General features: G+C 42.8%; 1 protein-coding gene across 3 annotated transcripts in view; it reads left to right on the top strand.

The window, feature by feature from the left end:
• The window catches only part of DOCK5 (dedicator of cytokinesis 5), a 91,118-nt gene that overhangs the window by 56,103 nt on the left and 20,223 nt on the right, over window positions 1-14,792 (top strand). For 2 of the 3 annotated variants that reach the window (XM_064730967.1, XM_064730966.1), the window contains exons 34-43: window positions 2,451-2,536; window positions 4,297-4,453; window positions 5,971-6,011; window positions 6,108-6,198; window positions 6,832-6,951; window positions 7,926-8,015; window positions 8,762-8,866; window positions 10,643-10,784; window positions 14,301-14,382; window positions 14,573-14,657. In XM_064730967.1, the coding sequence (XP_064587037.1) occupies window positions 2,451-2,536; window positions 4,297-4,453; window positions 5,971-6,011; window positions 6,108-6,198; window positions 6,832-6,951; window positions 7,926-8,015; window positions 8,762-8,866; window positions 10,643-10,784; window positions 14,301-14,382; window positions 14,573-14,657 (999 nt within the window). The remainder of the gene's footprint in view (window positions 1-2,450; window positions 2,537-4,296; window positions 4,454-5,970; window positions 6,012-6,107; window positions 6,199-6,831; window positions 6,952-7,925; window positions 8,016-8,761; window positions 8,867-10,642; window positions 10,785-14,300; window positions 14,383-14,572; window positions 14,658-14,792) is intronic. The other variant, XR_010442617.1, reaches the window with a different exon arrangement.

Raw genomic sequence — 14,792 nt, 5'->3', positions numbered from 1 at the left:
TTATATATTCAGTATTATGCATAATGTAATTGTATATTCATTATATAATAATGAAATATAATTATATAATATATAATAATGAAATATATATAATAATGAATATAATATGAAATATATATATACAATATGTAAAAAACCACAATTATATATATATTATATTTTAATATATAATATATTCAGTATTATGCATAATGTAATTGTATATTCATTATATAATGATGAAATAATTATATAATAATATATAATAATGAATAAAATGTGAAATGTATAGACAATATGTAAAAACACACCATATTTTAATATATAATATTATACATACAGTATTATACACAATGTAATTGTATATTCATTATATAATCATTAAATATAATTATATAATAATATGTAATAATGAACTATTTATATAATAATGAATATATATAATTAATATGAAACATATACAATATGTAAAAAGACATTATTTTAATATATAAAATTATATGTTCAGTATTATCCACAATGTAATTGCATATTCATTATATAATAATGAAATATAATTATATAATAATATATAAAAATGAAATATATATAATAATGAATATTATATTAAATATATATACAATATGTAAAAAACCACAATTATATATATATTATATTTTAATATATAGTATATTCAGTATTATGCCTAATGTAATAGTCTATTAATTATATAATGATGAAATACTTATATAATAATATATAATAATGAAATATTTATATAATAATGAATATAATATGAATTACATATACAATATGTAAAAAAACGCAATTTTATATATATTTTAATATATAATATATATACAGTATTATGCAAAAATGTAAATGTATAGTCACCATATAATAACAAAATATAATTATATAATAATATATAATAATGAAATATTTCTGTAATAATGAATAGAATATGAAATATATATACACTATGTAAAAAGACACCATATTGTAATATATAATATATATTCAGTATTATGCACAATGTAATTGTATATTCATTATATAATGATGAAATAATTACATAATAATATATGTACTAATGAAATATATATAATAATAGATATAATATGAAATATATGCAGTATATAAAAGACACAGTTTTTAATGTATGAGATTATATATACAATATTATGCACAGTGTAATTGTATATTCATTATATAATAATGAAATAATTATATAATATATATAGTAATTAAATATATATTATAATGAATAGAATATGAAATATATATACAATATGTAAAAAGACACAGTATTTTAATATATAATAGATATTCAGTATTATGAATAATGTAATTGTGTATTCATTATATAATAATGAAATATAATTATATAATAATATATAATGATGAAATATATATAATAATGAATAGAATATGAAATAAATATATACTATATGTAAAAAGACATTATTTCAATATATAATATTTTATGTTCAGTATTATGCACAATGTAATTGCATATTCATTATATAATAATGAAATAATTATTAAAATGAACAATTATTAAAATAATATTAAACATATTAAAATAATATATATGTACTATTGAAACATATATAATGAATATAATATGAAATATATACAGAATATAAAATACACAGTTTTTTATATATAAGATTATATATTCAATATTATGCAAAATGTAATTCTATTTTCATTATATAATAATGAAATAATTATATAATATATATAGTCATTAAATATATATAATAATGAATATAATATGAAATATATATATACATTATGTAAAAAGACACAATATTATATATTTAGTATATATACTGTATTATACACAATGTAATTGTACATTCATTATATATGACTATAAAATGTATATAAAATTATATATATAAATACAGTATAATACATGTATTTGCAGTGTACACACAATACTGGTACCTTCACTACAACTGTTCTGCATTGTCCCTGGGGCAAAAGGAAAATCGAATACTGGAACAAAGCCAAGGAATCCCCACCCAGAGCTGTGCCCAGCCCTTGGGAAGCCCCTGTGCTCTGTGGGGTTCAGGAGTTCCCAGCGCTGTCCTGCCTCAGCCTTCCCATGGCTTTGATGATCCCTCAATTCCCCTTTTCACCCCTCCCTGCGTTTGCAGAGCTGTCAATGCTCACCTGTAAACTGGGAGGAGTTTGGAGACCCTCAGAGGGTCTGAAATGTAATTTTAGCTGTTTGTTCACCTTTACAACAACATCAGGAATCCCCCCCAAGGGCCTGTGGCAGTGATGCAGGGAGCTGAGGGCAGCAGGGATCAGGGTCAGCAGTGTTTCATTGCACCACAGCGTGGCTGTGTGCGGTCAGATTTCCTTCTCCAGGCCTGGCATTTGGGGTTTTATCCCTTTTTTCTGCCTCAGCCCTGGCTGCAGTGCTGGGGGAGGCTCCCCAGAGCTGCTCTGTTCCACCGCGGGTTCTGTGTCTGCAGTTTGAGAACGAGCTGATCACCAGGCTGGACCAGGAGGTGGAGGGGGGCCGAGGGGATGAGCAGTACAAGGTCCTGCTGGAGAAACTGTGAGTTTTATTTTATATCTTTTACATATCTATATATTTTATATCTTCTATATATCTATCTAATATATCTATATTATATTTCTATTATTCAATTTATGTATTATATTTTATATATTTCTATTTATTTACATTTATAAATTTATATAATATAAAAATTGTTTTATTATATAAATCATATAATGTATTTACATTTTATATTACAGTTATTATTTTATATAATATATTATTTATATATTATATTTTAAATATTATTTCATATTTTATATATCATATATTTTATTGTATTTTATATATTATCTATATGTTAAATTTTTTACATTATTTTATATAATATCTATAATATGTATATAGTATATAATATATTATATATATTATAATATATAATATATATATATAATATAATATGTTATATAACATATAATGTATGTTATATATTTTAGTATTATATGTTTTAATATATTATATTATATATATTATTATATATATTATATATATAATATATATTATATGTTATATATATATATGCATTGTATGTATTATATATAATATCTATATAATATATATGTAATTATCTATATATAATATATTTTTATATTATTCTCTATTTTATATATTAAATAATATATAATGCAGTATATATTTTATATTATTTTATGTTATATATAATATAATACTTTTATCATATTATATATTTTATATATCTATATTATTTGCAGTATATCTATTATTTATATGTTACATATTTTTATATTATATTTTATATAATATATATGTACATTAATTTTTTGCATTATTTTTATTTTATATATTATTTTTATATTGTTCATATTTTTTATTATATATATTATATAATATATATTATATTTTATTTTGTTGTATTTTATATATTATATATTTCTATATTATTTGCAGTATATCTATTATTTATATGTTACATATTTTTATATTATATTTTATATAACATATATGTACATTAATTTTATTTTATTTTTTACATTATTTTTTATTTTCTATATTATTTATATGGTTTATATTATCTACATTATTTATGTATTATATATTTTTCACACTTTATTGGGCTGCTCTCCTAATGCAAAGAAGCCCTAATTCATGAATTATTCCAGTGAGCAGTGCAGGTGTTCTGGGGCTGACTGCCCAAAAATGAGGGGTTTATTCTGCACTTGTAACTGGAGGTGGAATTCAGAGTCAGCTGCCAAACTGGGGAGGGGCTGCAAGGGGAAGTAATTGGGGAATTTTGGAAAACTATTGAGTGGTGAATCTGCCTTATCTATTTTAAGGTTGCTGTAAGAGTATTCCCTGTAATCAGCAGACTCATCTAATTCTGATAAAGAATTTTAGTGACAAGAAATGTATGAAATGTCTGATTGAATCTAATTGGCTTTAGTGTAATCTGGCACTTCTGGGACATTTCTTTATGGCCATGAAGTGGCTTCATTTCCTGTGTGTGAACCCAGAGCTGTGGTGAGCAAGCAATAAAATCAATGTACAGAACAGATACTTACTTCAAAGGATTCAAAGACTCGGTTAAAGCAAAATTGGAGCTTTTAGCAATAAAAACTCAATTTTTTTGACCAGCAAGTGCTGTCCTGCCCTGCCTGAGTTGGCTGTCTCAGGTGTGGGTGTCCAGCACTGTGTCCATCCAGGGAAATTGGGTCATTCCCACTGAAATTTGGGCAATTCACCCCAAAATGCCATTTCCAGTCCTGGGAGGCCCAGCTGAGTGTCCTGCTGTCCTGCAGGCTGCTGGAGCACTGCAGGAAGCACAAGTACCTGGCAGCCCCAGGAGAGGTGTTTGCCCTGCTGGTCAGCAGCCTCCTGGAGAACCTGCTGGACTACAGGACCATCATGCACGATGAGAGCAAGGAGAACCGCATGAGCTGCACCGTCAACGTGCTGGTACGGCTGGGGACAGGTCCCTGCGCTGGGGACATGTTCCTGGGACACCTCCCTGGGCTGGGGACAGGTCCCTGGGCTGGGGACTCGTCACCTGGGCTGGGGACATGGCCCTGGGCTGGGGACAGTTTCCCTGGACTGGGGACTCATCACCTGGGCTAGGGACCTCATCACCTGGGCTGGGGACTCTCACCTGGGCTGGGTACCAGTCCTTGGGACACTCCCTGGCTGGGGGACCTCCCTGGGCTAGGGACAGGTCCCTGGGACACCTCCCTGGGCTGGGGACCTCTCCCCTGGGCTTTGGGAAGCTCATCTGGGCTGGGGACATGTCCCTGGGCTGGGAACACCTCCCTGGGCCAGGGACATGTCCCTGGGACCCCTCTCCCAGGCTGGGCACCTGGGCTTTTATTTCCCCTGGGCTTTGGGCACCTCCCCTGGGCTGGGGACAAGTTTCCTGAGCTGGGACGGTTTTTCCCTGGGTGCCTCCCCTGGGCTGGGGACAAGTTTCCTGAGCTGGGGACAGGTTCCCTGGGATGCCTCCCCTGGACTGGGGACCTGTCCCCTGGGCTTTGGGAACATCACCTGGGCTGAGGACACCTCCCTGGGCTGGGCACCCCCTCCCAGGCTGGGGACATGTCCCTGGGACCCCTCTCCCAAGCTGGGGACTCATCACCTGGGCTGGGGACCAGTCCTTGGGACACCTGCCCTGGGCTGGGGACTTCTCCCCTGGGCTTTGGAAACATCTCTCCCAGGCTGAGGACCTGTCCCCTGGGCTTTGGGCACCTCCCCTGGGCTGGGGACAGGTTTCCTGAGCTGGAGACACCTGCCCTGGGCTGGGGACTCATCACCTGGTCTAGGAACCTGTCCCCTGGGCTGGGGACACCTTCCCTGGGCTGGGGATCCCTACCCAGGCTGGGGACAGGTTCCCTGAGCTCAGGACACCTGCCCTGGACTAGGGACACCTCCCCTGGGCAAGGAACTCATTACCTGTGCTGGGGACACCTCCCCGAGCTTTGGGTGCCTCCCCCGGGCTAGAGACTCATCCCCTGGGCTTTGGGCACCTCCCCTGGGCTTTTCTAGACCCCCTTGGAATTATTTTTGATCTAGGGAAGGATTTTAATGAATTCCTCATGCCATTTTTGGTTAATGGTGTGCCCAAGTCAGGCTCTGGAGCCATGATCACAGAAAGATGGGCAGTCCAGAATCAAGGCCTTGGCTGATCCTCCCAGTCTGGAACCCTGGAGCACAGGCAGAGGAGGTGCCTGGCTGATGGCTGGGGTCCCTGTTCCCCTGCAAAGAGCCTGTGTCCCTTCAGACAAGTGATTTCTCTGATTTGTCCCTTTTTGGAGGTGCTGGTGCCCCTCTGGTATGAAGGGATGGTCCCAGGGCTGAGCAGCCAAACCAACAGCAAATATCCCTGAAATGTCTAAAACTGCTGCTCAGGTTACTTGTGTGGAGATGATTCTGCAAATCTGGGCTGCTCTGCATTGCCAGTGTTTGACTTTTTCTCTTGTTGGCAGAATTTCTACAAGGAGAAGAAGCGAGAGGACATTTACATCAGGTAGGCTGTGTCCTGAACCAGCCCTTGTTCCCCTGCAGCTCCCTTGGACACAGGAGCCCTTCACAGCAGGGAATTGTTTTGTTCTGCTTTGCCCAGGTATCTGTACAAGCTCAGGGACCTGCACACAGACTGTGAGAACTTCACAGAGGCTGCCTACACCCTGCTCCTGCACGCTGAGCTGCTCCAGGTATCCCAGGCTTGGGCTTTGGTGAGGCACAGACTGCTCACAACAGCCAAAGCACTTTGTTTTCTGATTTAATGGGACTTCCAATCATGTAGGTACCAGTGGTCATTGAGGGGCTTCACAATCTTGCAGATTCCACAGCAATGGAATATGATATATATAAAATTATGACTATGATATATATCAAATTATATAGTTATATATATAATGATATAATGTTATAAATAATCATATATTATATGCATAAATAATAATTGTATATTATAAAAATATATATAAATTATATATAAAATAATATTTATATTTATATAATAATATATTATATATTGTATAATATATAATATAATTATTATATATAATATAATATATATTATATTTATATATATTATTATATTTATATTTTTATATATTTATATAAAAATATATAAAATAAAAATAGGTGATTTAATTAAATAATAACGAAAGAAAAATCATTATTAGCATCCTCCTGCTGCAGTGAGCTGGGAGAGAATGTCTCAGGTTTTATATCCCTGCCAAACTTCCTTTGCCTCCATGAGGGGTTTGTTTTGAGTCACCCTGTCAGGATTTCTCTGGAAGCGTTCCAGTTGTTTCACCTTTACATTTTTGCTGTCCCAGTGGTCAGAGAAGCCCTGTGCCCCTCACCTGCTGCAGAGGGACTCCTTCTGTGTGTACTCCCAGCAGGAGCTCAAGGAGAAGCTCTACCAGGAGATCATCTCCTTCTTTGACAGGGGCAAGGTGAGCGCTCACCCTGCTCCTGCAGCAAACCCTGCCCTGGCAGATTCCCTTTGCTGTGGATTTAGGATTTCCTTACTGGTCAGTTCTTGCCTCAGTGCTTGGGGCAGCCTGGGGTTGGTTAAAGGGGAAAGCAGATGTGGTTCCACCCCAGGCTGGGGTTTTGGCAGGGACCCCAGCACTGCCATCAGCAGGGCACCTGCTTGTCTGGAGACATTTAAACCCTATTTCTGTGTTCCAGAGAGTGTCTGGAGGGTGAAGCTGTCCAAGGTTCTGGGTGGATGGGAGCAGGGCAGGTGTTTTCCTTCCTTCCCCTGGGAGGGCCCTGTCAGGTTTTGGGCTTGCAGGGAGAGAGGTTCCCTGGCTGCTGCACCTTGGAGAGAGGGTTCTGCCAGGGCTGAATGGCTTTGAGCTGAAATAAGGGCATTTAGATGGAATTTGGGACAGAATTCCTCCCTGGAAGGGGCGGGGATGGAATTCCCAGAGCAGCTGTGGCTGCCCCTGCATCCCTGGCAGTGCCCAAGGCCAGGCTGGAGCCCCTGGGACAGTGGAGGTGTTCCTGCCCTGGCAGGGGTGGCACTGGGCTTTGAGGTCCCTTTCCACCCAGATTCCATGATCCCATGATGAGACAAACCCCAGGAGCTGCTGGAGGAGGAGACCCCCATGGCTTCTCTCTCTGCTGTTCACACCTGCCCTTCCTCCTCCCAGTTTGTCCTGTCAGGATCTCAGTGGAGACCTGGCTTTGTAAATCACTCTCAGATCTCCAAATCACAAGATCTGTATGACTGTAATAACCCTGCAAAACCAAAAATGCACAGCGGAGTCTGAGGGAAACCTGGCAGAGCATGAAAGCAGTGCCTGAATTAAAATCAGCTGCATTTTTGTTTACCTATCTGTGCTAATGAAGGCTTTTAACTGAGTCTTTCATGTTGCTTGTGCTCTTCTTCCCCCTGCTGCCCGTCCTCCCCCTCGTGGAGATGTGGGAAAAAGCCATTCAGCTGAGCAAGGAGCTGGCTGACATGTATGAGAACAAGGTCTTTGACTACGAGGGACTTGGCAATCTCCTGGTGAGGCTTTTCCCTCCCTGCCCAGCAGGCTGCTGACTGCTTCACTTAATACTGTTCAAGCAGGATAAGCCTAAAATAAATGTATGTTAAAGGCAAACAAACCAACTTAACCCCATGGCTTTGTAAAGGTTAGTAGTAGAATAAATATTTTCATAGTGTCTTTTCACCTCCTAATTAGCATGATAATACCATGTGCAGATGTTTGGAATTCTTGGTCTTAAGCAAATGAAGTAACAACCAGAGTGTATTTTCAGGCTCCATAAATCTCATCACCTTGTTATTTCTGTGGTGAAAGTGCTGGGCATGAACACAGAGCTAGAGAATTCTCTTGGCTCAGAATTCTGCTTTCTAGTGGTTAAGGATGGAACCAGATGGTCTTTATGTTCTTTCACAGCAGAATCATCTGCCCAGTTTTATTTCTGCCAGTTCTCTGACATTTGTCTCCATTTGTGTCTTCTCCCTTGCAGAATATATTTGTATTTCATTTGTTTTCCCACAGTGAAGGATTTCAAATCTCCTTCTGGAATCCTAAAGCCATGGCATTGTTCTCATGTCTGCAGAGCAGGAAATGAAGTTGGTTCTGGCCCAGACAAAGCAAATATTTAATCAAGTAAATGGATAAGGATGAGAGACTGCATCAAAAAGCAGTTGTGGAGTGTGTTCTGAGGGCAGAGATCAGGAATTGTCCCTGGGAATGTGTCCTGCAGCATCCCAAAGTGAAAGTGTGCTGTTGTTTTCTTTTCCAGAAAAAAAGAGCCACTTTTTATGAGAACATCATGAAGGCCATGAGACCTCAGCCTGAGTACTTTGCTGTTGGCTACTATGGACAGGGTTTTCCCTCTTTCCTCAGGGTAAGGATCCTTCCCCACCCAACTTCTGCACTGCTGGAGACCCTGAAAGTCACAACTTCTGCAGAGCTCCCACGAAAACTGGGTGCCAAACTCCTTTTCCTTTCAGTGGCACTGAGAGATCTAAATCCCAGGGGTGTCTAAAAAGAGTCAAGCCAGAGATGAAATTTTGTGTGTTACCAGCTCAAGTGGGGTCTGGGTGTTACAATAGGTCTTTTAGATGATTGGTAAGTTCTTCTATGGATTTAAGCAGAATTTACCTTTTGTGTTTGTGCTCCCAATGTGATTGTTGCTGTTAGGAAATGTTCAGCCTGTAAAGAATTTATCCCATTGCTTTTCAGCCTCAATCAGCCAAATTTTCAGGACAGGGATTATTTCAGTGGTCAGGGAGAGTTTGTCCCACACAGGAGAATTCAAGTGCAAAGGTGCTTCTTATTCCAGCTGCTGAGCATGCTGGATCTGTGTGGAGGACAGGAATGACTCAGATCCAGGGTCAGCGAGGCTGAGAATATTCCTGTTATTTAAAATTCAGGGCCATTTTACCTCCTCAGACTGGAGCTGTTTGAAGCTCTGGAAAGGAGGAAGTGAAGCCAAGCTCAAAAAAAGAGAAGAATGTTAAGTTAGAGCTGTGTGAGGAGATGGCATGGAGGGCTTTCAACTCCAGGCCATGTTTGGGCATCCATCCCTTCCTGAAGCCACTGCCAGGTGACAATGATTGGCCGTGGTCTGGTGTGGGTGTGTGGGACAGACCTGCCAGGGGTGACATTGTGGGGCTGGTGGCCAGGAATGGGGCTGAGGTGAAACTGCCACCTGTGCCCAGGGACATCCCTCAGGGAACTCACAGCAGGGCCCTGGAATGGAGAATTTCCTGGTACATTTATTCCTTTACAAAAATCAGCTCCTGGCTGAGATCCCTGTGCTGAAGCTGGGAGTGCTGGCAGGTGTGAGCAGGGCAGTGACTCTGGGATGTGTTTGTGTGGACAGCCCCACCTGTTTGAGGGTGTCCCTGCTCATTGCAGGTGGCTTTAAAAGCTCCTTTCCAGCCCTGTTTGATGAGTCTCTGTGCAGCAATGGATTTTTAAGACAAATCTGAGGTTCCCCTTGCCAGGCCTGGCTCCCAGCAGTTTCTGTGCCTTTGTCGTAGACATCTTTTATGAAAAATCTTAAGGAAAAGATTTTTCCTCCTGAGAAGCTGAGAGGCCTCAGGAACAAAATGTAAACAATGGTTATCTGCTGCTGTGGAATGCAACAGGAGGATTTTTCCTCCTTAAGGAAAAATCTTTTCCTTAAGATTTTTCCTCCTGAGAGGCCTCAGGAACAAAATGTAAACATTGATTATCTGCTGCTGTGGAATGCAACAGGTGAATCTTTGATTAACCCATGTTAGATGTTTCTAATTAATGGCCAGTCACAGCCCAGCTAGTTCAGACAGAGAGTCTGAGACAGCTGCCTTTGTTATCATTCCTTCCTATTCTATTCTAAGCCAGCCTTCTGATGAAATCCTTTCTTCTGTTATTTTAGTATAGTTTTAATATAATATATATCATAAAATAATAAATCAACCCTGCTGAAACATGGAGTCAGATCCTCTTCTCTTCCCTCATCCCAAAATCCCAAACCCCTGTGAACACTCACACTCATTTCAACCTGTGTTCCTTCCCTCACCTCTTCTGTCCAGCTGGGACCCTCCCTTCCCATTACCCAGCTCTGGGGGATTTGGGAAGCTCTGTCCCTCTGCTTTGCTGAATTTTAATTCCCTTTTTCTTCTCCTGCCCCCAGAACAAGATTTTCATCTACCGTGGCAAGGAGTACGAGCGCAGGGAGGATTTCAACCTGAAGCTGCTGACCCAGTTCCCCAATGCTGAGAAGATGACCAGCACGGCCCCTCCAGCAGAGGAGATCAAGGCTTCCCCCAAACAGTGTATCTTTTGGGTTTGGGGCATCTTGGCACCCCCAGAGCTCCCTGTTCCCTCCAGCAGTGATGGGAATGAGGGGGTTACTGCTCCTGGGGGATGTGGGGGCAGGCACTGGGCTTGAAAATGTGAAAAGGGGCTATCCAGAGCTGTAAGGGTGGGTTTAAAGAACAAGGTGCTGTCAGGGTGAGGAGCAGACTGCAGGGAGGGTTCCCTGTGTTTCACTCAGGGGCTGCTGGCTGCTCTGGCCATGGTGGGACCAGTTGGGTGTTTCTGGGTGAAAGATGGGAAATGCAGGATGTGAAAAGTGAAGGGTACTCCCTTCTTCCTTGCAGTCCATTAGCATTTATGAAGTGCTGGGGTTTGTGTGTTTTTCCCCTTTGTAAGAAGTGTGAAAGGATTATGACACTAAAAGTTGTTGGGTGCAGAGCCCTTACTATTTTTAATTCATATTTTTGCCCTTGCTGGTGGGACTGCAGGCTGTGTCCCAAGCTCCCCACCAGGCTCAAGATGCTCTGAATTGGGAGTGTGAGCCAGTGGAGATGCTCCAGATTGCTGCCAGTGACTTCAGTCAGTGGCTCCTGGAGGATGCACGCCAGGAAAACCAAATCCTGGGCTTCCAGCCTGTGCTCAGCAGGCCAGGCTGGAGAATCTGAGGGTCCATTTTGGCCCTCAAACCCTGTGCACAGAGGCCCAGGCCAGGCAGTGACAGCAGATGCTTCCTGTGCAATCCTCCTGCCAAGCACTGAATCCACAGAGGAAATTAAAATCCATTCAAGATCAAGCTTGGTATCAAAAATGCCTCTTCTGTTGCTGCTTTGTTTCAGCTGCTTCCTCTGCATCTGTTTGTGTTTGTCCTGATGTTCCTGGCTGGGGATGAAGCTGAGCTGCAGAGTTTGGAGGCAGATCTGAGCCATCCCCGGGGTTTGGGGGTGTTGGTTCCGGGGCTCTGGCACAGCCCTGGGATGAAGGGAGCAGCTGCAGGGCTTGGATGTGGGACAGGATCTCCCTGCACTCCCACAAACACCTCCTGACACCAGGAGTGCCCAGATCTCTGTTGTCTTAGGCAGACCTTGCTGCTCCTGGGGCTGGTTTTGCTTTCAGGCTCCTTTAACCTCCTTTGCCTCAGGCTCTTTTTTGTTTCTTTAGGCTGTTTTTTGCTCTTTTATGACAAAACACCTCCTTCTTCTTTTGGTAGGGATGTGCTGGGGCCCCCAGGTGAGCTGTGCTGAGCCTCAGGGTTCCCTGCAGCCCAGAGCAGCCCAGGGAGCTGAGCAGGGCTCAGGGCAGGCTCAGGAGCTGTGCTGGGACACACAGCTCACCCAGCTGGGCTCAGGGGCTGTGCTGGGACACACAGCCCACCAGCTGGGCTCAGGGCAGGCTCAGGGGCACTGCTGGGACACACAGCCCTCCAGCTGGGCTCAGGGGCTGTGCTGGGACACACAGCCCTTCAGCTGGGCTCAGGAGCACTGCTGGGACACACAGCCCTTCAGCTGGGCTCAGGGGCACTGCTGGGACACACAGCTCACCCAGCTGGGCTCAGGGGCACTGCTGGGACACACAGCCCACCAGCTGGGCTCAGGGGCACTGCTGGGACACACAGCTCACCAGCTGGGCTCAGGGGCTGTGCTGGGACACACAGCTCACCAGCTGGGCTCAGGGGCTGTGCTGGGACACACAGCCCTTCAGCTGGGCTCAGGGGCTCTGCTGGGACACACAGCCCTTCAGCTGGGCTCAGGGGCACTGCTGGGACACACAGCTCACCAGCTGGGCTCAGGAGCCTGTACTGGGACACACAGCTCACCAACTGGGCTCAGGGGCTGTGCTGGGACACACAGCTCACCAGCTGGGCTCAGGGGCACTGCTGGGACACACAGCTCACCAGCTGGGCTCAGGGGCTGTGCTGGGACACACAGCTCACCCAGCTGGGCTCAGGGGCTCTGCTGGGACACACAGCTCACCCAGCTGGGCTCAGGGGCTGTGCTGGGACACACAGCCCATCAGCTGGGCTCAGGGCAGGCTCAGGGGCACTGCTGGGACACACAGCTCACCAGCTGGGCTCAGGGGCTGTACTGGGACACACAGCCCTTCAGCTGGGCTCAGGGGCTGTGCTGGGACACACAGCTCACCCAGCTGGGACACACAGCTCACCAGCCTGGCTCTGTGCTCCTGGGCTCAGCTCTGCCTGTGGCTCCTCAGCCAGGCAGGGTGGCTTTGCTCTGCCTCTCAGAATGCCCTTCAGAGCTGCCTCAGTGGGTTGAAGGATGTGTGGGGCTGCCTTAACCCCCACTGAAACACTGCTGAAATCTGGGTCTCCTCCAGCCAGGTCTCACAAGCTCTTGGAGATCTATTTCACACCCAAGATAGCTCAGCTGCCTCAGAAGGCATAAAATCAGCAGGATGGCTTCTGTGGCAGTGTTGGGAACACAAAGGTTTTAATAAAAGGCAAAATAACAAAACTCTTTATAGAGAAAACCCGAGCCAGGTGCAAGAGGCCCTCCTGCCCCTGGTAAACACCTCACAAAAGTGATTAGTTCCTTTGTTCTCTTTTTTTTCTAGTGAATTGCTTAGGTGGGACTTTTTAGCTCTTTTCCAATTGGCTATCCTTAAGTTTGAGGTGAAGTCCCCCAAGTCCTATGAAGTGTCTTTTTGGCTAACTAAGAGACATTTTTAGGCTTATTTCCTTTTTAAAGGAACAAAAGATAATTTTGTCACTCTGTCAACAAGGAGCACATTTCTGTACACTGCCACTTCAGAGGGCAGAGGATTCTCAGAAGCCATCTCCTCATGGGGCCAGGTTGGCTAAGCCTTGCTTTTCCAGCCAGCTTTTTGCTCCTGTAAAGCCCAGCACAGTCCTCAAAGCAGAATTTTGGAGGAGCAGGATAGGCTGTTGTGCTTGGGGATACAATCACTAAGATCTTTTCAATGTCTGTCATTATTCCCAGGTACAAAAGCTGAGTGTGAAGCCATTCCTTTGTTCAGTTGGCTTCATGAATCTAAAAGGTGGGAGGGAAGGAGCAGCAGCCTCTGATAAATAACTGTGGGGTGAGAGAAGAGCCAGATGCAGCCACAGAACCTCTGCAGAGCCCTGCTGCCCTTTTCTTGTCTCCCAAAGGAGAAATCAGTGGTGCCAAGGACCCCCAAGCATTTTCAGGGAATTTCAGCACCTGGAAGTGTCCAAGGCCAGGCTGGAGCACCCTGGGCCAGTGGGAGGTGGCCCTGTCCATGGCAGGGGTGGCACTGCATCAATCTCAAGGTCCTTTCCTACCCAAACCATTCTGGGGTTATTATTTGTGAAGTCCTTTTCCTTTTGAGTTTTTAATTCACAAGGAGCCTACAAACAGCAAGATGCAAGATAATGCCTGTGATTTGTGGTGAATTAGTCAGGTTTGAAGAAAAATCCTTAATGAGAGCACAGGGATTTGTGGAAAACTCTGACAATGGAAACAGGAAGGGTTTTTCTCTCCCTCTGCTGTTTTCCCAAAAGGTTTCCTGGTTTTTCATCCTTAACTGGAGCTGCTCAGATGTGCAGTGCTTCATTGTGAAGCCTGTGATGAACCTGCCACCTAATTACAAAGATAAACCTGTTCCTGAACAGATCTTAAAGTAATTTATTTTTCTTTTCCTTCAAAATTTTGTGTGTGTTTTCCCCACTAACTTGGGCACAAGGTGCTGTGCCTTGTTATTTTGTGTAAATTGTGTAAATTCCTCCCCACAAAGTGTGAGGAAACACTTGAACATTTGAGTGAGGAGGATGGGAGTGAGGAAATCACCTTTTTACTCTGCCTCTTCCCAGCTACTACAGAGCCAACGAGGTGCAGCAGTTCACTCACTCCAGACCTGTCAGGAAAGGAGAGAAGGATCCAGACAATGAGTTTGCTGTGAGTCCTTTGCCTTTGGTTTGGTTTCTTGGTGGCATTTGGACCAAACTGTCACCTTTTCCCTCTCCCTGTGGCCACAGAGATTGGGAATGAAAAAGCAGGAGACACAAAGGGCATTGTGAAGCTGGGGGTGAT

This window comes from Zonotrichia leucophrys, chromosome 22 (genome assembly GCF_028769735.1).
Source record: "Zonotrichia leucophrys gambelii isolate GWCS_2022_RI chromosome 22, RI_Zleu_2.0, whole genome shotgun sequence".
NCBI lineage: Eukaryota > Metazoa > Chordata > Aves > Passeriformes > Passerellidae > Zonotrichia > Zonotrichia leucophrys.
This window is presented reverse-complemented; position numbering and strand designations above follow the sequence as displayed.